Source organism: Podarcis cretensis, assembly GCF_951804945.1.
Source record: "Podarcis cretensis genome assembly, chromosome: 7".
Taxonomy (NCBI): domain Eukaryota; kingdom Metazoa; phylum Chordata; class Lepidosauria; order Squamata; family Lacertidae; genus Podarcis; species Podarcis cretensis.
This window is the reverse complement of record NC_137176.1, coordinates 31,693,383-31,715,384: the sequence shown is the minus strand read 5'-3', so window position 1 is coordinate 31,715,384 and position 22,002 is coordinate 31,693,383. Positions and strand designations below refer to the sequence as shown.

The following is a 22,002-nucleotide window of genomic DNA, read 5'->3' as shown; positions in this document are numbered from 1 at the left end:
TGAGCTTGCCAGTGGTGACTGTCAGGAAAAGTCTTATAAAATACATATTGTCGGTTGTTGCAGAAGACGAATTGTTTTGGAATATTTAACAATAACATACAGAGTCAAGTGTTTTCCAATGTGGTTGTCCGGTTTTTATGGCCTTGCTGTGTACTTTTTCCTTCTTGACAGTAAACTTCTGACTATGGCTTACAGTTTGACATTTAATTTATTAGCGCTGCTCTGCTCTCTTTCCTTGTAAGGAAAGACTTCATGTTTATTGCCAGTTTTGTTTACTTTTCAGGTTTGTAATACAAGGTTTAATAAAAAAAACCACACTTTTTGGACACTTTGTCTTTCTTCTGAAAGAGCAGTAGAGATTAAACTTCAAAAGTGAGGACCATTCTTGTTAGGAAAGATTGAACACATATAGCAGATATTCCTAACTTTCATTTATAGGTACATTATTCCACCGAACTCAAAGAGAAATGGGCTTCTGAGACTTATTTCGAGTAGTCAACTATTTGGGAATAGCTGCTCATTTAGAACATGCCCATAATCTCTTACATAGGGATAGCACAAGCATGTTGGCCTCATGCTGTGTGCTACAGGTAGTAAGTAGAAAGCTTCAACAGTCTTAAAGTTAGAATAGTGCACTTCATCAGTCTTTCGGTATCTATTGTGAAGTGAACAAAGCAGCATGCTTCTACATCCCTTATCACAAATGAGGCTTATCCCACTAAATGTAGGACAAAGCAACAACAGGACAGGAGCATGGAATCCAAGTTCACATACTTTTTCAACTATTCAAGTAGTTGCTGATCTTTTTCTGCTCTTTATAGGTATGTAAAACATCAGTAAGAAAGCATATAGATTTGTTTCTTACATCTGGAAGGTCACATAATTGGAGGCTATTCTTCTGTCTAAACAACAAACATTTACCAGTCTTTAGCCACAACAATTAAGACATGCACACTGGGACAACAAACATGGCTTCTGTGTTATGTTCCTATGGAGGATTTTAAAAGGAACCCTTACAACAACTTGTTCATTGGATAACCCTTTATATACAAGTTTTACTGTTCCAAAGCCAACACTTTATTGCTAATGGTGTGCTTCAAGAAATTTTTAATAAAAATCAGTATGTTCATGACTGTCAAACTCAAGTTTTATATATGGTAATATTTTTCATGATAAGATCGGAGTAACAAAAGCAAGCTCAAAATACTTCTTTACTCACTCATTCATTCCAGGGTCCTAATTCCTTTAGAGCACCATGATAACTCAATTTGTTTGCGAATCACTCTCATCACTAACATCAGAAGGGCCTTTCATTTCAGTATTTACAGCAACAAGGGCAGTGTCTACTTGCACATCTTCCTCATCGGACTGGATCACAGGCGATTCTCCTTCACTGGCATCTTGGCTGGCAGAATCAGTCCAGGCTGAAGTTGAGGAGGACAACTCTCTCAATGCTGACTGGGTGGGAACTTGAAGACTGATTTCATTTTGACCAGTACTGTTGTCTGATCCTTCAAAATAACAAGAGAAGTCAGTGAGCTAGGCTTATTCATTTGTTAGAAACCCATTATATTACAACAATTGGGAGACTATATGCTTTAGGTGTTTTGTACAAAATAGCTGAGAGAAAGTAAGAAAGCATTTGAATACGTGCTCCAGAAATGACACTGAGTTTCTCAGGGTGAAAAAGAAAGTGAAGAATAGTTGCATACTAAAGCATAAAAAGCTGTGTGCACCACTCCTTGTAATGCCTGACTAATAATCCAGAACAAATGGAGCACATAAACCTCAGTCTAAGACATAAGATGTCAGGAAAGTAGCCACAATAAGAATCTCTGTTTTATGAAAGTATCCTTGAACTAGGGCTCTAGTTCAAATTAAGCCTCCAATTTTTTGTGAAATGAAAGATGTGGGCTTCTTGCTGAATCCTGCATCTTAGTGAACCTGGCTGGTGATATGTATATTTGTTCAGAAAACAAATGGGAAATGTGATTGAAATCAACAATTTATGGTAGATCTTTTTTCTTGGTGATTTAAATCACCTAAATTTAATACGTATCCACCCTGCTTGAAAACATCAATAAGTACTATTTCTTTTTATGCCAGTGCAACCAGATCAAGAATGCAAGAGTTCATTTTATACCTATCATAGGAGATGACATAGTACTGTCCTCTCCTCCTGAATTAAGGAAGACATCTAAGGCTTCTTGGTCAGACATATCCACAAGGTCCATTTGTTCCAACATGTCCACATTTACTTCCATAGAAGACATGCTTCCAATCGGTTCTGCCATAAGAAAAAGGTAAACAAGTAAACTTGAAAATCTAACCCATATATGATCACTTTTGGAGAAAACTATGGCATGAATTAAGCATACTGGAAGATAACATTTATGGTTAGTGAATAGGCATCCTTTTACAGCTTTATTTTCTGAAATTCATGTAATGGAACTACTTCGGACTTCATACCCAAACTCAGGATGATGCAACTTACTTTTTAAAAAAGATTTTATCATTATGAGACAGGTAAGTAAAACTAATCATAACTGCCATTAAAAGAAGCTAACATCCCAATCTCAAACTGCTATTAAGAGGTGGCTTAATTTCTCCAGAATTAACCCGGAGACTAACAGAATGTGCTAAGTTGTGATAGAAGCCCCAGAAGTTTCAGGCATTGTAAAAGTCCTTTGTACATGTGTAGGAAATCCTACTGTGACAACGAAGGTGCTGGAACCAGGGCACCTGAACTGTGGAAGATCAACAGAATCCAGCTGGAAAAGTCTTAAACCATTAAACTTACTTCAGAACCTACAGCTTTCATACATCTATACAGTTGCCACAGGCCTTCGGATTCGGCTGTGTTTTCTTCCATACAATTCATCATTGTGGAGGAAAACAGCAAAACTGCAATCTGTCACTTGTTCATGTGGAGCAAGCAACTGCAATATTAGAATTTATCAGCCCTCATCCCACCCACTGGTGCCATGCTATTTCCAGCTGCAGCGCCTCAATCGCAGTCCTGCATATAGGACAGTCCTTTGCCTGCTGTTACATTCTTAGAAGCTAAGTGGGTCTCATTCTGCTCACTGGTTGAAGAAGAGAATGCTCAAACAAGCAAGCCAATATGAACTTATACATGAAAGAACAGGATAGAGATGTACTGAAGGAACTAAAATCCTACTTCCTATTGGGATCTAGCTTAAAAATTACACAGAACCTTTTCAGTACTTGCCTCGTCTTTCAGTTATTTGCAGATAGCCTGTGGAGAGATACTGTTCCATGTCCTGCTGAAACGCTTCTTCAAAGAACTTTTGCCGCTCCTTTAGCTTCATTTGCTGGGTATGCTCCATAGCCAACACCTTCTGTGCATGCTCTGCATCAAGCTCAGCTGCAGTAGAGAAATATGCATTAAGCCTGAAAGATTCTCATTTCAGTGTTTTCAGAAGCATTTATGTTTTATGCATCCTGCTTCCCAAGGAAGTAAACTCTGCAAAAAAACTAAACCCAGTTGACAACTCATTTTTAAAGTTATTTCCTTAGGCATTTTAGACTAGTATTTTTTTCCATTAAAAAGAAATACTGAAGAGCACTTGCTTGGCAAGGAGCTTCTGAAGAACACAAATGCGCATCCCAATATATTATCTGTCTGTGGCTGTAAGGCAAATGAGTTAAGGACTTCAGAAATTAGGGACAAGCCATTTTGTAGAAAGAGTAAAACTGAGAAGTAAACACACTCTTTTTTGCCATTGTGTTATATAAGCCAGTAGTGTCTGTATTATTTTACGTAGACTAAAAACCACAGAGCTTGTCCCATGTAATGAGCAAATGTTAGTTCTGCTATGATGCAGAAAGGCAACTCTATTGTAATAATAGGCCAGGAGCTATTACTAAGTATAGAAATCTATTTATTTGCCCCTAATATTGCCTGGCAGTTTTGAATTTTAATGGCAACATCCATTTTCTTCTATCCCCGAAATAGACATAGCAGCTAAGCAACAAATGGAGTTTATGTAATATTTTCCAAGCCTCTCTCCACTCCCAGTTAGCCTTTTATGTTTAAATTGATAAAGAAGGTTGCTGTCAACTTTGCAAGTCTGTTGTTGTAATCGATTCTATAGATTGGTGCCTATGGCATTTATAGATACATTCTTTCCGAAGTGTGTTATGAGGACACACAGTTCACTTGTGTATTCCCCCAATGTGATCTTTGGAATGTTTTGATTGTTTTATATTGGTTTGTTTTAATGTTTCATCTATAATAAAATATTTTTTAAAAAGCAACTGCTAAAGTGTCAACAGTATCCTAAAATGTAATATACAAAGCCTACACAAACAGTATGTGGGATTTACCTGACTTTACCATTTCAAAAACATTCAAAATGATATTGTGCCATTTACATACATATAACATAATTATAAAAGTTGCACAACTAAAATAGTATAATAATCATGAGTTGCAAATACCACCAATCTGTCCTGCTTAGTTTCTTCCATACCCGGGGAGGACAATTGGTGATCCCGGCATTAAGAGCTTTTGTTGGGAAAGCTATTCCCCAGATGTTATATGGGATAGAACTCTGGGGGTGGAACCAGAGGCTGTTGGAACGGCTTGAAATTTTGCAAAATTATTATCTCAAGAGGATTCTAGGCCTTCCTCAAGGAACCCCAGCAGCTTTCTTGAGGGTGGAGGTTGGATTACCCTCTGTGTCTGCCAGGGCCCACTTAAGATTCCTACGATTTTACATCAACCTTGCAAACACTTCAAACACCTTATTGGCCAAACAAGCCTTTGTATCTCTTCAAAAGAACACCACTTGGCGTCAAAACCTATCTGAGATCCTGGTTAGATACACCCTACCGGAGTTTAATACTCTTAAACAGTGGAGCCCGGACAAAGTTCAGCAATGGATCCTGGAGAGAGACGCCCTGTTAGACATCACAAAAATACAGAACCCTGGGTCCTCCCACTGGTTTCCCCGACTGAAAACAGTCAAAATCTGCGCCAATTACTTGGCGAATATCACCAATCCCACCCTTCGGAGAGCCTTCACCATGGCCCGTTTTCAAACTATTCCTACGGCCTATCTGTCAGGCAGATATGCAAAAATCCCAGTAGAGCAGCGTATATGTCCTTGTCATATGAGAACCAAAGAGGATCTCACACATTATATGTTGTATTGTCCCATCTATTCGGCCTTCAGGGATGTGATGTTACAAACTATTCCCATATCAATAGTCAACTCTGAGGACAAAGTAAAGTTTTTACTGGTGGACGCTGATCCACGGATTTCTCACGTGGTAGCGGTTTTTGTGGTGAAGGCTATGAAAACTAGGGTATTGCTCCTGGATGAAATGGTGAGGTCCCTCCCATTGCTCTCCTAACCTGTTGCTGTATCTTCTTTCCTGAATGGTGGGGTTTTTTTGGGTAGTTTCCTTTGCTGGGACAGCATGGCATGAATTTTAGCTTATTTTTATAATTTTATTGTTTATTTCTTAATAATGTTTTATGGCATTTTGTGTAAAGGCATGGACCTCACAAATTTAATAAACTTGTGTGAAATACCACCAATCAACCAACAAAACCTGCTGCTCACTAACTGAGCAGCCTATGCACAGCCACCACATTTCACAACTACATGAGTCGGAAAGAAATAGTTACATGAAATACTTCATTACTGCAATTTTCTCTCACTGTTTTGTCACCAGATACACCTTTGCCTTGTCTTGGTGTCAAAGAACTCTGAGGAAATTTTCTGGTTTGGTTTTTAGAGTCAGCTTTTTCTTAGCTAATTCTCTGTGGCACACTCATTCAACTTATTCATGTTATATTCTGTCCAGAGTCCTATAGCTGTCTACGTTTCAAGTTGCTGAGGCAACTTCTTCCTTCCCCACATCATAAAATATGATTATTTAGAATTGCAAAACAGCCAGAAATATATGTAGGCTCAGATGGCATATACTGCCTCACTGACACTCCTTTGAATAACACCAGATAATTGTTCATGGACTAACATTATCAAATGGCACTGGGGAAGACAACTACTTTCCACCAATTTTCCAAGGACAGGCTTTCAGCTAATTAGCCTGCAATTTTCAGGATCCTCTGATGAACCCTTTTTAAAAAATGGTGTTAACACTGGTCACTTTCCAGTCCTCCGGTATGGAGGTTTATACTGGGGAGAAGTTACATATTTCCATTAGAATATCAGCAATTTCACAGCCGAGAACTCTCAGGACGATGCCATCCGGAATCAGTTATTATCAGTTTTTATTTTATCTATTAGGCCTAGAATGTCATATTTCATCAATATTTTGCCTCAATTCTTCAGACTACCTTCCTTCACAGGTTAGTGCAGGAATGCAAATAATTTGTTCAGCTTCTCTGCAATTTCCTACTTTAGCACACCTTTGACCCCCTTTCTCATCCAAGGGTCCAAGCCTCCCTAGACTATCTCCTGTTACCAATATATTTAAAGATTTTTTTGTTGTTGGCCTTAGCGTGCTCCTCAAATTCTTTTCTAGTGTCCTGTATTGTCTGCTTTTGCCAAAGTTTGTTCTTCTCATTTGGTCATTTTTTGAGTGAAGCCTTTTTCTAAGAGCTTCCTTGAAAGTGAATCATGCTGCTATCCTGGTGCCTCTGGAGGTACATTCCAATATATAGCATGAATAAGTCTAACCAGTCAGTTCTCTATGTTCTTTGCGTATTAAATCTTTTCTATAGGTTAAAATGAAAAGTGTGAAGCTGAATCGGTATTGCCTAATATTTTCCCCATTAATTTTCTTCCAATATCCTTCTGCACAGAGGTATGTCTACCACATACGGCAGAGATCTCATTTAAAAAAATGTTTCCAGCAAATAAAAATGCAGTTACTGGTTTTACTCATGGTTACTAAAGTAACATACCATCTAGTTGCCATTTTATATCAATTTCCCATTCTGTTCACAAATATTCCAAAAGCTCCTACTTGGATATTATCTCCTACATCTTGCGCCTATCTAATCTTCTGCAGCTTATTCCATTTCACACTCCATTTTTAATAGAATTGTACACATTTTAGACAGTAACAGTGAAATCCTGTATATGCCTAGTCAGAAGCAAGTCCCATTGAGTTCCATGGGGTTTATTTCCAAGTAAGTGTGCAAAGGACTGCAGCCTCTGGGTGAATTCCAACTGTGGCCACCACTGGTGTGACAGAACTTCCTATGCTCCCCTCTGCAGCTACCCCACCATGCACCAAAGTCTGCTCCAAAGACTTGGAAGACTCTTCAGAGTAAATTGTGGGAGGGGAGGGAAGGGAGAGGAGAAATATTGTTGTATGAGCAGAAGTCCACTCCTGTAATGTTGAATATCACTCTAAATGGTTTTTTCATATTACCACTGTTTCCCATACTGTGTCTTTTTTTCAAATGATTGAGAAAATCATCTGATATAAGAACTCTACGTTTTAATAATAATAATAATAATAATATCTTTATTGTCATTGCCCCCTCTCAGGGACAACGAAATTTACTTGGCTGCTCCATCCACCCAGGTAGGGCACTCCACACAAAATCAGAACTATAAAAACACTAATTAAAACAATACAGTATAATACAGCAAGGAAGATTAGATAACTTTCAAAGTCCAGGTTTCCCATTCAGGGCCGAGATCGCTCTGGAGAAGAAGCTGTTCTTGAGACGGCTTAAAGTACTTAAATTATTGTAAGATATTTTACCAAATGCATTTTTACCCTGCTTTTCAGCCAGAAATGTTCCCAGAGCTACTAACAGAACAATAAAAATCAAAAACAATCAAAAAATCAAAAATCTAACAGACAGAACACAAAAAAGGGGGAAAGATGAGGGAGGAAGCAGCAAACCTAGCACCAGTTCTTAACACAACAGAGTTCTTATGTAATGACCAACGTGGATAGGAACTGCATAGCTGCAAGAAGAGCCAAAAGGATATGCTCTCTTAGCACTGCCGATGAAAGCTCACATCTATTTTTAATTTCATTACAACTTAGCACTCTCTTGTATATTATTAGATATTTATATCTGTTTGTATCTCTCTGCCAATGATATCTAACTGAGCATGTTTTTAATGGTGAGTGCAACAGTTTCAGTTAAACAGACAAAATTAAGAATCTGGACAATTGCCGCCATTAGTTGTCTGACAGAAGAGAAGACCAAGAAAGCATGATGCTAGAAAGCAGCCATACAAGAATTAGCAGCCAAGCAAAAGGATCATCCCAACCCAATTTCCCCTGATTCTCTGAATATTTAAAATAAAATAGGACACGCTGTAGCAGATGCATTATTGCTTTTCAGTAGTTAATCCCATTTTTTCATCTGTACAGAGGTGAAACAGTTCTGATTTTTTAAGTGCACCATGATCTTTCTTCTATAGAATTTCCTTTGCACACAGAGAGTGGACTTGTCACTGTCCCGTGATTTGATCCTACTATAAATAGGAATGTGTTTGCAATAGCAGGGTACTGATCAGGCAGAAAAGATCCATGCAAGTGTGTGCATTAAGAACCAGACAGGAACTTGATTCCTCATTGATTAAGCTTTCCCTGACCAGTGAGAATGGGCTGTTTTGTGTGTCTGAATTCCTGAAGGTATTGTGGTGTTTTTAATATGCTTTTATACTACAGTTTTATTAGTTTTATGTTGTATTTTTCTTTTAACAATATGGTATATTTTATATTGTACACCACCTAGGTTTTTTTAAAAAATAAGCACTTTATAAACACTTTTAAACAAGCAAATAGAGAAAACAAAACTCCACACAATTACTCTCACTTATGTAGTTGCCTAATTCAATAATTCAGGTGACTGAGAAATGGGCTCATACTACAACCTCAATAGAGAGTAGGCTGAGCAAGCTGTGTGTTATGACAAACTTGTTGTATACTAAGAAGAGACAACTTGAACATATTGAGCATCATATGAAACAGCTGCCATCTCACAACTACAGTTACAACCTTGGGAAATGTTTTAACACCTAGCAGGTTTCTTTGATGCATAACGATCTGCACTGCCCATCCAAAATTGACTGTTCAATCATTTTAAGTACAGAAAAATAAACTATGCAGCATACATATTTAAATCATTCTCCTTCCACCAAGCCCCATGACTGGGCTGTTTGTTCTGCTCTAGAAATGCACATTAGCAGTTGGGCTGAACTCCTGCTGATTCAGGGAATCATTTTCATACAAAACTGAACTGTTCTGTTCTGTGGCAAGTTGCAATGAAGCAAAAATATATTGATTAAGTGAGCAGGTATTGGTGGTACAGCAATTGAAACAGCACAGGCAGCTATACACATTAAAAAAGACTAATGTGTAAGAATGTCATTAAGGCCTTTTGCCCAAAGCACAATGAACTGCTTGCTTGTTTGGTGGTAGAAGGTAAAGACAAGTTGATTATTTAGCTGAAGCTGTACAAGTAATAAATGCAAGTATGCTGTCAAAATATTGGTGCAGGTATGAACAAACAATTCTCCAAGACTTGTTAATATCTGGCAGTATAATGCCAACTGTAAAACATTATGAAAGAGCATTCAACTTCAATCTCACTTCATTTGTTTATGACATCTGTATGCCACCCCTTAATATAAAGTTCTCTCAGTGGTTTCATTCTCATGCCTTTTCATGGAGAAAGTCATCAATCATTAGAAAGATAATAAGAACAAGACCAACTGATACTCTGTTCCAGCACTGCCTAGACAGTATGTTAGGCAGTTGTCTCTTTTGAAGCAAACAGTCTTCTGTCAACAAGCAATCAGGTACAATTAATGTCCCTAAGGTCAGTGCTGCCAGGCTGCAATCTGGCAATCTTACTCAGCAGGCAATCACACTCAATTTCCTCTTCCGTGTATATTTAAAGAAAGCTTTCCTCCTTAACAAATTTTACTCTCTCCGACATGAAAATAGTTGCTCATTCCCATTCTCCAAGCAAGCAATTTCATCTAAACACGACTTCTCTGTGTGAGTTCTCTCAACATGTCACTATAACCTTTATTAAGCTTATCTGGGGACAATGGAAGGTCCTGCAACATGGGCATAGCCAAGGGGGGGGGGGTAGGGGAGCAGCTGCACCCCCAGATCAAGTAACTCAATCGAAATACTTAACTAATTGACCAATAATGTCAGTTCTGCTCCCCTAACGAAGTCCGGCCACCCCCCTAAAAAAAATCCTGACTATGCCCAAGTCCTCCAACTTAATATATAGGGAAATTCCTTGCACACAGACTGTAAACCTTACTAATTGAGCTTCTATGTAGCATCAATGGGCTACATCAGTTTAAGTCAGGAGGCAGATGAAATTTACCTGCTTCAAACTCCAAACATTGTTTGAATGAGAATTATAGAGTTTTTAGCGGGAATCATCCAAAATACCGTAATTACAACATGATAGCACTGAACCATACCCAACCAAAAACACTAATATTTATAGCCATCCTATTTCTTGAACACAACACACAAAACACTAAGTTCAAACTCAAAATTGCTTTTCAACACAACACAGGTTTCCCCATGAAACTAACTGTAACAAAATAGCAAGCACTATTTCCACCTGAAAGCAGTCACGACTCACAATACATCTGTGAAACTTACCCTCTGTAACATTACTGTCCAAGATATGAAACAAAAGCAATGCAATTGCAAAGAAGTTCTCCTTGTAGTAAACATACTACTTTTAGGTAGTTCTCTACACACCTATTTACTTACCTATACTAATAGCATCAAAAAGTTTTACGTTGCTGCAGACCACCAGAATCAACACCACCAGTGAGCACATCTAGATACTTTACTTTGCTTTGTAAAAGCAGCTGGAGGAAGCCCATCATTCCAAATGCACTACCGGAAATATTACTATAGTCAAGCGGAAACAAAGCAGTCAAGAACTAAAGACACTAAAAAAATGTAGAAAGTGCAGAGATCAAAAAAAGAATCTAGGGAAAGATATTAAATTCAATACATTTAACTTTAAAGTATCAAAGCTCATATGTACTTTAGATATACTGGTAGGTTAATAATCCAGTGCTATATTTAAAATCTGAGACATTTCCATGAATTCTGTCTTTGTTTTTGCAGGATGGGGACAAAAAAATCACATAACTTTAAAGTCGCAGCTGGTCTACAAATTTATGTTTCAGCAGCTGCTCTCTGCTCCCAATGACCTCACGGATATTTTGTATTGTTCATCCAAATGACAAAAGGAAAACCTGCAGTTCCTAGAATTTGAGACTTCCTTCCCCCACATTAAAATATATCTTCTATTTTATTGAACTGAAATTGAATATATATATATATATATATATATATATATATATATATATATATATATATATATATATAAATATACAATTAAAGGCTCTGTGGTAAATGTAGACGGGCCCCAATCTTTTAGGCTTCGGCATCAAAACACTTTGACAGGTGTTATGGTGTCAGTTAGAGGGAGTGGGCAGAACACAAGGGAACAACTTCAGTCAGAATTACTCACAGGACATCTCCCACTTGATTTTTTTCTAGTTGATTGTAATTCTGCACAGGAATAGATATGAACTGAACTTGGCCACTGGTTCATAGGATTGGAATCAAACTGTTGCTGAGTTCTTGAAATGGGGGGCGGGGGCTTCTTCATAAATGTTTTGAAGAAACATTGTATGGTGTTAAATGTCTTTATCATACTGGTTCATGTGGGATAACCAGCCCTATATAACGAACATGCTTAATTCTAATTAATGCATAAAGGGTTTAATACCAGTAAACTGTCCTGTCAAGCTTAGCTAAGTCAATTCAATCAAGCCTATTATTGTTCTTCTCCAATCTACCTGGGAGGTTCAGCGTGTGAAGAGGTTTGAGCTGGTTGCTCAAGCTCAACCGCATGGCTCTCCCAATCTGCTCCTGAGTTCCTATAAACAATAATTTAAGAACTTTCACCACTTTGGAACTTTGTTGTTGTTGTTTAGTCGTTTAGTCGTGTCCGACTCTTCGTGACCCCATGGACCAGAGCACGCCAGGCCCTCCTGTCTTCCACTGCCTCCCGCAGTTTGGTCAGACTCATGTTTGTAGCTTCGAAGACACTATCCAACCATCTCGTCCTCTGTCGTCCCCTTCTCCTTGTGCCCTCCATCTTTCCCAACATCAGGGTCTTTTCCAGGGAGTCTTCTCTTCTCATGAGGTGGCCAAAGTATTGGAGCCTCAGCTTCACGATCTGTCCTTCCAGTGAGCACTCAGGGCTGATTTCCTTAAGAATGGATCGGTTTGTTCTTCTTGCAGTCCATGGGACTCTCAAGAGTCTCCTCCAGCACCATAATTCAAAGGAATCAATTCTTCGGCGATCTGCCTTCTTTATGGTCCAGCTCTCGCTTCCATACATCACTACTGGGAAAACCATAGCTTTTACTATACGGACCTTTGTTGGCAAGGTGATGTCTCTACTTTTTAAGATGCTGTCTAGGTTTGTCACTGCTTTCCTCCCAAGAAGCAGGCGTCTCTTAATTTCGTGGCTGCTGTCACCATCTGCAGTGATCATGGAGCCCAAGAAAGTAAAATCTCTCACTGCCTCCATTTCTTCTCCTTCTATTTGCCAGGAGGTGATGGGACCAGTGGCCATGATCTTCGTTTTTTTGATGTTGAGCTTCAGACCATATTTTGCGCTCTCCTCTTTCACCCTCAATAAAAGCTTCTTTAATTCCTCCTCACTTTCTGCCATCAAGGTTGTGTCATCTGCATATCTGAGGTTGTTGATATTTCTTCCGGCAATCTTAATTCCGGCTTCGGATTCATCCAGCCCAGCCTTTCGCATGATGAATTCTGCATATAAGTTAAATAAGCAGGGAGACAATATACAGCCTTGTCGTACTCCTTTCCCAATTTTGAACCAATCAGTTGTTCCATATCCAGTTCTAACTGTAGCTTCTTGTCCCACATAGAGATTTCTCAGGAGACAGATGAGGTGATCAGGCACTCCCATTTCTTTAAGAGCTTGCCATAGTTTGCTGTGGTCGACACAGTCAAAGGCTTTTGCATAGTCAATGAAGCAGAAGTAGATGTCTTTCTGGAACTCTCTAGCTTTCTCCATAATCCAGCGCATGTTTGCAATTTGGTCTCTGGTTCCTCTGCCCCTTCGAAATCCAGCTTCCACTTCTGGGAGTTCTCGGTCCACATACTGCTTGAGCCTTCCTTGTAGAATTTTAAGCATAACCTTGCTAGCGTGAGAAATTAGTGCAATTGTGCGGTAGTTGGAGCATTCTTTGGCACTGCCCTTCTTTGGGATTGGGATGTAGACTGATCTTCTCCAATCCTCTGGCCACTGCTGAGTTTTCCAAACTTGCTGGCATATTGAGTGTAGCACCTTAACAGCATCATCTTTTAAAATTTTAAATAGTTCAGCTGGAATACCATCACTTCCACTGGCCTTGTTATTTGCAGTGCTTTCTAAGGCCCATTTAACTTCACTCTCCAGGATGTCTGGCTCAAGGTCAGCAACCCCACTACCTGGGGTGTACGAGACATCCATATCTTTCTGGTATAATTCCTCTGTGTATTCTTGCCACCTCTTCTTGATGTCTTCTGCTTCTGTTAGGTCCTTACCACTTTTGTCCTTTATTATGGTATTCTTTGAACGAAATGTTCCTTTCATATCTCCAATTTTCTTGAACAGATCTCTGGTTCTTCCCATCCTGTTGTTTTCCTCTATTTCTTTGCATTGCTCATTTAAGAAGGCCTTCTTATCTCTCCTTGCTATTTTTTGGAAATCTGCATTCAATTTCCTGTATCTTTCTCTATCTCCCTCGCATTTTGCTTGCTTTCTCTCCCCCGCTATTTGTAAGGCCTCGTTGGACAGCCACTTTGCTTTCTTGCATTTCCTTTTCATTGGGATGGTTTTCGTTGCTGCCTCCTGTATAATGTTGCGAGCCTCCATCCATAGTTCTTCAGGCACTCTGTCCAGCAGATCTAAATCCTTAAACCTGTTCCTCACTTCCACTGTGTATTCATAAGGGATTTGATTTAGATTGTATCTTACTGGCCCAGTGGTTTTTCCTACTTTCTTCAGTTTAAGCTTGAATTTTGCTATAAGAAGCTGATGATCTGAGCCACAGTCAGCTCCAGGTCTTGTTTTTGCTGACTGTATCGAGCTTCTCCATCTTTGGCTGCAGAGAATATAATCAATCTGATTTCGATGCTGCCCATCTGGTGATGTCCACGTGTAGAGTCGTCTCTTGTGTTGTTGGAAAAGTGTGTTTGTGATGACCAGCTTGTTCTCTTGACAGAACTCTATTAGCCTTTGCCCTGCTTCATTTTGCTCTCCAAGGCCAAACTTGCCAGTTGTTCCTTTTATCTCTTGGTTCCCTACTTTAGCATTCCAATCTCATATAATGAGAAGAACATCCTTCTTTGGTGTCACTTCTATAAGGTGTTGTAAGTCTTCATAGAATTGGTCAATTTCAGTTTCTTCCGCACCAGTAGTTGGTGCATAAACTTGGATTACTGTTATGTTAAAAGGTCTGCCTTGGATTCGTATCGAGATCATTCTATCATTTTTGAGATTGCAACCCAGTACTGCTTTCGCAACTCTTTTGTTGACTATGAGGGCCACTCCATTTCTTTTGCGGGTTTCTTGCCCACAGTAGTAGATATGATGGTCATCTGAACTAAATTCGCCCATTCCCGTCCATTTTAGCTCACTGATGCCCAGGATGTCAATATTTATTCTTGCCATCTCATTTTTGACCACATCCAACTTACCCAGGTTCATGGTTCTTACATTCCAGGTTCCTATGCAATATTTTTCTTTACAGCATTGGACTTTCCTTTCGCTTCCAGGCATATCCGCAACTGAACGTCCTTTCGGCTTTAGCCCAGCCGCTTCATCAGCTCTGGATCTACTTGTACTTGTCCTCCGCTCTTCCCCAGTAGCATGTTGGACGCCTTCTGACCGGAGGGGCTCATCTTCCAGCGTCATAACTTTTATATGCCTGTTGTCTTTGTCCATGGAGTTTTCTTGGCAGGGATACTGGAGTGGCTTGCCGGTTCCTCCTCCAGGTGGATCACGTTTGGTCAAAACTCTCCACTATGACCTGTTCATCTTGGGTGCCCTGCTCGGCATAGTTCATAGCTTCTCTGAGTTCTTCAAGCCCCTTCGCCACGGCAAGGCAGTGATCCATGAAGGGGACTTTGGAACTAAACTAAGTTTTATTGCCTGTGGAACTTTTCTGAATGCTGGATTGAAAAGCACATGAATCAGACCTTTGGAGAGTTTGTAAGTAAACCATTATTATCTTCCCAGACATGGTATTCTTCTATGCTAGGGGCAGAAGGAAACTTTGGAAAGCAACATTTTAAGGGGACATTTTGGAACTCACTTGGAGGGGCATAGTTTAAAGGTCTAACCACCCTATATTTCCACGCTGTTGCATATTCTATGACTTTAAATCTTTAAATTCATATGTTTATACATTAAGCAAAGACTCTGGAACAAGCAGAATGGTACACTTGCAACCCTAAAGATGACAGGATCTAATGCTACTACCTCAGTGCATTTGACTACGTGGAAAATCATCAACTGACAACGGCCTCTTTCTTGGGCCAGTTTGCTCCCAGTCAGCTGCACAGTAACTGCTATGATTTTCTGTTTCCTATCTATTTATTAAAATGTTTCAACAGTTTTTAACAACTGCATTTTCTCCCTAAGTCTCTCCCAGGTCCTATTGTTGAGGTACAAATTTAATTACTATGATGCATTACAACCTCCCCAGAGCTTTCAAAATGATTTTGTACATGTCTTTCCATCACTCCCTCTAGTGCTGCTACTGCCACCACCACCAATGAAAATCTACAAAACCCCAAGTTTTTGAATATATTTTTCTAAAAAGAAGCAAAAAGACTCTTGGCAGAGCTGTCATTAAAGCCATTTAAGTCTGCAATAATGTTTCACTATCCTTAAACTGTCGCGGCCATTAAAGTGAGATGAGCACTGCAACCCCAGAGTCGTCCGCGACTGGACTGAATGGTCAGGGGTCCCTTTACCTTTAAACTTTAAACTACATCAGTTATTCAACAACAAAAAGTACATAAATTATCTATTTACCAACATATTGCTTTCTGGAATGATATTTTTGAACTAGATAGCATTTGAACTAGATAGCATTAGCTGAGGCAAGAACACACACACAAATTCTAAGCTGCATCTGTACACCTATTTTGCCTTACGGTATACAGTGTACCATATATCATAGCATAAAGAAGCCACAATCACAGCTGCTTCTTAGCAGTGATATAAACTCTTTCCACATTTCTTACTGACCTATATCTAGAGAACTATGTCCAGTTCTATGCCCTCACTTTTCTCAGAATCATCTAGATTAAATGGATTTTGTAAATACTGATATCATGAGCATTGGTATTTTTCTCCATTGATGATTCATTGTTATTTATCATTTCACGAGTTTGTAGACTGCAAGCATTTTGGGCTGCAATTGATAATTGACCACAAATCGCAAAGAAAACAAAAATATAGTGGATTAAGAGTTCAGGTGTAAGTTTATCTCTGACTGCATGGAAAACAGAGATAAAGCAGAAGATAGGCTACATCTTAGGCACTCCCCTGTAAAAGGCATCAACTTGCAAAAGAATCAGCCAGCCATGAGATTTCAAAGCTTTACCTACTGACTCATAACAAACACATTCATCTAGCTACTATTCAGCAGCACTCCATTCTGTCAAAGAACTGCAAGTTCTTTCCTAATCAATACAAACAAGCCTTGCACAATCTTGTTAAGATGGGGTTTTCTCCACAGTCCATTTGAAAAGATGATCTGTCTGTAAAATCTGTAAAGAATAGTCATTAAAGTCAACTAAAAATGTCAACCTACACTTTCCAAGTCCGCATTTATAAGCTATCTTACTGTGAGAAGTGTTACTGTGAAACAAACCTGTGTCCTAAGCAGTGTCTGTTAAATGTGAGTGTTAGTAAGATTTTAGCTGTCTTCCACATGCTTCTCATTCCCCTTCTTTTTCCCTTCTGTTAAAATAGCTTAATACATAAATTCCCTTCAGCATTTGGGTACCTCTAGTGAACTGGGCTACAACCCCAAGCACTCTTATTAGGGAGCAAGCTCAATAAACATATTTTGGATGTTGCTGTTGATCATTCCTCTGACATCCCCTTCAGTCACAGTCATAACAGACAACAACAACAAAAACCCTTTAGTATTCTTATGTTGTAGTAGTTTAACTTAATGCAATGAACACATCCATGCAAGTGGCTATGCTGAAGAGGCACCCCTCTACCCTAGCTTTTGACATCTGAGATATGTTTTCTCAGGACCCACCCTATTCATGTGACTGCAATTTTGTTTTAACTGTTTTTATTATTGAATTTTAAATTGTTGTAACCTGCTCTGGGACCTGCTGATGAAAAGGAGACCATAAACTGAATCATAATCACCATCCTATAAAGAAAGATTGGAAGTCACTCACATTGTGTTAGTTGCAGATTAATTTTTGAGGCTCTTTGGTTCTATTAAAATTAATTTCTAGTCAGGTTGCAGAAAGAAATTAGAGTATGTGTTCACAAAACTCAAGTAATCATTTGGAAGATCAAATTTACTCATTTTCACGAATTCATTATGTTTCACTAATTTTAAGAGTCTGATGTTAAGTTTTCACATTTATGGCTAATGATTCCATAGCACTCATCACAGAATACTCATTTACAGTACAAGTGATGTCAACTCCATGAAATAAAATAAAATTTGACCATGGCCCTCTGCGTCAAGGTGTATTAACAACACAACCTCCTGTTCTTAACAATTTGTACATTCCTACTGTCACCCTCATCAGGGAGATGAGAGAAATAAGAACCCATTTCTGAAGAACAACACTAGGATTTACTATCAGTAATGGGATAGAATATACTTTTTTAAATGACACACTTTAGAGAAGGATTAAAGCAAGCTATTATTAACAGAAATATAATTTGAATTAACAAAAAGCTTTCCAGAGAAACCAGAACTAAAGAAACATAAAAGATGTATAGGTGATGATCTGTCAACATACTAAAGATTCTATTTGAGAAACTTACTTTCCTATTTCAGTTAAACCTCACCTGGTTATCTGTATCCAATTCACTTATTGTAAAACTAGCATTTCAGTTCTTTAGAATAACATAATAATATGATGTACACAGCTACATTTGTATTTATAATTAATTTCCCCAGATAAACAATTCTAGCAATTATTCTCAAGAGTAGAACTCATTTCTTCCATCACAGCCCAAATGAGGCGACCTACAGAGCACACCGTAAGCTACGTCTGGTCTCCAAGCCTTTTCATGGGAGTCGGGACTCAGGAGAACTAATTTGATACTAGATGGATTTAAAAGGGTAGCTTTGGATTTCTGCTAGAGATTTGATTATTGTCATTGACCTACAGAGCTTTTTAAAGATAAAGTACTATGAATGTTGAGATTTTCATATATGTGTTATATTCTTAACTGATAACATAAAAACAAAGAGGATGCACAACAAAACTGTTCAATGTAATGAACTAAAAATATATCAATACATTAATAGTAATTGGAGATTTTCAAAGTCACATGAAAATTGTCAAAAGAGCATACTTTTGCTCAAGCAACAAGGACCACCAGCCTTCTACAGCAGATTGTGGGAGTACACAAAGGTGCAAAGTGCAAAGGTGAGGAAGGGGAAGTCCCATTCCCTAAGTGAAGTCTGTTCCACTCATGGAAATCCCATCAGATGTCAAGGAAATAAGCAACTATCTGACTTTTAGAAGACATCTGAAGGCAGCCCTGTTTAGGGAAGTTTTTAATGTTTGACCTTTTATTGTTTTTAATATCCTTTTGGAAGCCGCCCAGAGTGGCTGGGAACGCCTGACCAAATGGGTGGGGTATAAGTAATAAATTAAATATTTATTATTATTATTATTATTATTATTATTATTATTGACAAAACTGGATGTCCAAATGGAAATTAATATTAACTTCAATTTTATCAAGCATTACACAAAAGGAATTATGACAACTTTGGCAGTGTGTATCTCAAATGATTCCGAAGCACACAGTTGCCTTACTATACAAAATTGAGCAGTATTCACAACTTACAATAGTTATACTTCTTCTAAAGCTAATAGGCTAGAATTCTCAATCCTCTGTCTTGCATTTTTGTTAGATACTTTGTTACCCTAACAAGGCGGCTTCAAGCCAGGTGGCAAACCATATAGAACACAGCCAAAATTTAATAAAATTACACAGAAGGCTATCACCCCTCTATCTATGTGCTTATGCATGGTGAAGAAGAGAAGGCAACTGAACTGACTACTTAGATCAGTTACTGAAATGAAGTTGAACTAGTGAATAAAATATGTCCTTATTATGCTGGATTTCACTAGTCAAAGATTACCGCTCTGAGCAAGGTAGTCTGTTTAACTTCAAGAATGGCTCTGCATATATCACACCTGTCTGGAGTTACAGTAATGTGTTTCTAGAAGGCACAGACCAGGTTTCAACATCTGGAAGCAGACCATTAAGAAAAAAGTAATTACCGAAATTACCATGAAGGGAGACATCTTTGTTAACAATGATAAACTTGAAAACCACTGAGGAAACCATGGTAGTTCTGAAACTATTGTGAGTGGGAGGAGAAAACACACTAGGAACTGTGGGAACTGCGGTAAAGCCATGCTGGGGGGGGGGGCAGATAGGAGGAATGAGGTCAGGACATATTAAGTGTCTGCTAATGAGTGTACTTTGTTGTGAAAGGAACTGGCAGTTGATGGTTATGATGGTGGTGCTATCAGTTTCCCCTCTGGAGCCATGAGACCTCTCAAAAACCAAGTTGGGAGATAAGTGGGTGTGGAAATTCTGAAAGCTGAGAATATCTGCTGCACAATGAACTTGTAAGCAATACCTACCCTTGTTTCATCTTTGCAGTCTAGTCAAATATTTACAGGTTAGTTTTGTCAATGCATTAGTTAAGCTATTTGATTCTGCCTTCAATAGCTCACCCTTAAGGCTATATGAAAACTCTCTGAAGGGAATCATCTTGATACAGAAACTAGCTTTGACAGGACTATATTTGATACTTCAACTGTCATGCCACATTTCAAATCAAAAGGAAGTCACAAGGTACTGTAGGATTTACATTATATCAAATAGACTCTGCCTTAAGAGTTCCGAAACAAATAGCCCTTACTTTAAGCAAGTATTTCCTTTTGAAGGACCATTTCATGTCCGAAAAAAGAGACAGCAATTTCAAACATTGTAAGTTCCCTTGTTTGGGAAGCATTGACCTGGAAGTTTTTGTTCTTCTTAGCTAAATGCTAACAGTTCTTAAATTTTCAGATAGTTGAGTGTTTTTCTTTTTTACAGAACTAGCACCTTCAGTCTTTCTGAAAAGCAGTAAGATAGCGTGAATGGCTTGTATCAAACTAAGTTTGACTCAGTGTAAAACTACCAAAATTAATAAACCCAAGTTAGTCACATTCATTAATTTCAATGGGTGGGATTCACCTAAACAGTCCTGTTAGAAGTCCTACACAAGGATTTCAACTTGCACAGTGGGTTTCCCCCTATTCTCACCCTCCTCCTCCCAAAGCTGCCTGAGCAGGTCGGAAGAATCCCCAGAACAGTGTGCAGGGAGAGGAGAGGTGAGATCATTCTATCTGGCAAGCTGCAATGCTTGCAACAGATGGAAAAACTGAAAATTGCAACGTTGAATAGGTCTGCTCTAAGGAAGACCACCACTGGATACATCCCAATCACCCAGTTAACTTGATAAAATTACATTACCGTATTTTATGTAACTTCTCTTGTAAAATAATAAGTAGGCTTGAGCAATGTTCTAGTTGCAGAGAGCAAGGTATTTTCTATTTGAGTCCAGAAGATAAAAGCAGACCCAAACTTAGTCTGAGCAGTCTTCATAATTATTTATTTTGCATTTAATGCATTACTCTTATATGGAATGTATTCATTTGAAACTTAACTTGTCAGTGCATCTCTTTCAACCTTAGGTTGAGGCTGGTAGGGGGAAAGACCACAGAGATCTCAAGTGTAGGGCTGGGCAAGGTACTACTCCCAGACAGGGAAACTAGGGCTTTCGTCTTATTTCAAATACAAAAATGAGCATCCAGCAACCAAGCTGGCTGTCAGGCACTTTGGAAACACTGAAAAAGGGACTTTGAAAGGTAGGCAAGGCAATGCACCTATCAATCATCTAAAATCATAATGATGTCAGATGACTCACAAGTGAGTTGTCCAAAAGGCTTGTCTGCAGGGGTGGGGACAGTTAAGAAACTGACCTGCTGAGCCAAAAAGATTCCCCATCCCTGCTAATAAAGTAATGTGGCAACCCATCTAAAGCCAAAAACCCAACACCCAACACCACCAGGGAAAAACATTTAGTCCAACATACTCCCTACTGTGCTTGTCTTCTACTGGTAGGAAGATTACACATGAGCACATGCGTGTTCAAAACATTATGGCACAGTGGCCTATTAAAATGGCAATCCCAGAGCTGAGAGAGTTCCAGGAATGATCAGATCTATAGTCAATCAGGGGTCAAGACAAGGTAAACAGGAGTGAGATAGACTGAACCGGAAGGAAAGCTGTCCAGAGACCTCTATTGTGAGCTGTTGAACAGCCAACTCACCCCCTTCCTACTTACTAGATGCACTTGGGGAAGCCTCCTATTGAGTAGGCTCCTCCTGCTCAGTAGACCCCTGCTTTCCTTAAAGCCAGGCAAGCATTTCTCATCCATTATCTGTCTCACACCAGGTCTGCCTCTGTCTTAGCTCCTGGGGGCTACAGGGAAGAGGGAGAAGCTCAATCCATGGTGTGGTGTAGGGAATTAGACTGATGAGTTAGACTGCTTAACAGATTCTTCAAGGCATTCCATGAGGACAAAATTCCTTGGACAAAATGCCTCCAGTGTCTAGGTCAGACTAACTCTTGACAATATGTTTACATACACCAACTCTAGTCTGACT

At 38.9% G+C, this 22,002-nt stretch overlaps 1 protein-coding gene across 1 annotated transcript in view; it reads right to left on the bottom strand.

The window, feature by feature from the left end:
* Positions 1 to 189: 189 nt before the first annotated feature.
* Positions 190 to 22,002, bottom strand: part of DTNBP1 (dystrobrevin binding protein 1) — a 46,148-nt gene continuing 24,335 nt past the window's right edge. Inside the window, exons 8-10 of the mRNA XM_079983317.1 lie at positions 3,233 to 3,388; positions 2,144 to 2,287; positions 190 to 1,511 (exon numbers count right to left, since the gene is read on the bottom strand). Coding sequence (XP_079839443.1) covers positions 1,264 to 1,511; positions 2,144 to 2,287; positions 3,233 to 3,388 — 548 coding nt within the window. The 3' untranslated portion in view covers positions 190 to 1,263. The remainder of the gene's footprint in view (positions 1,512 to 2,143; positions 2,288 to 3,232; positions 3,389 to 22,002) is intronic.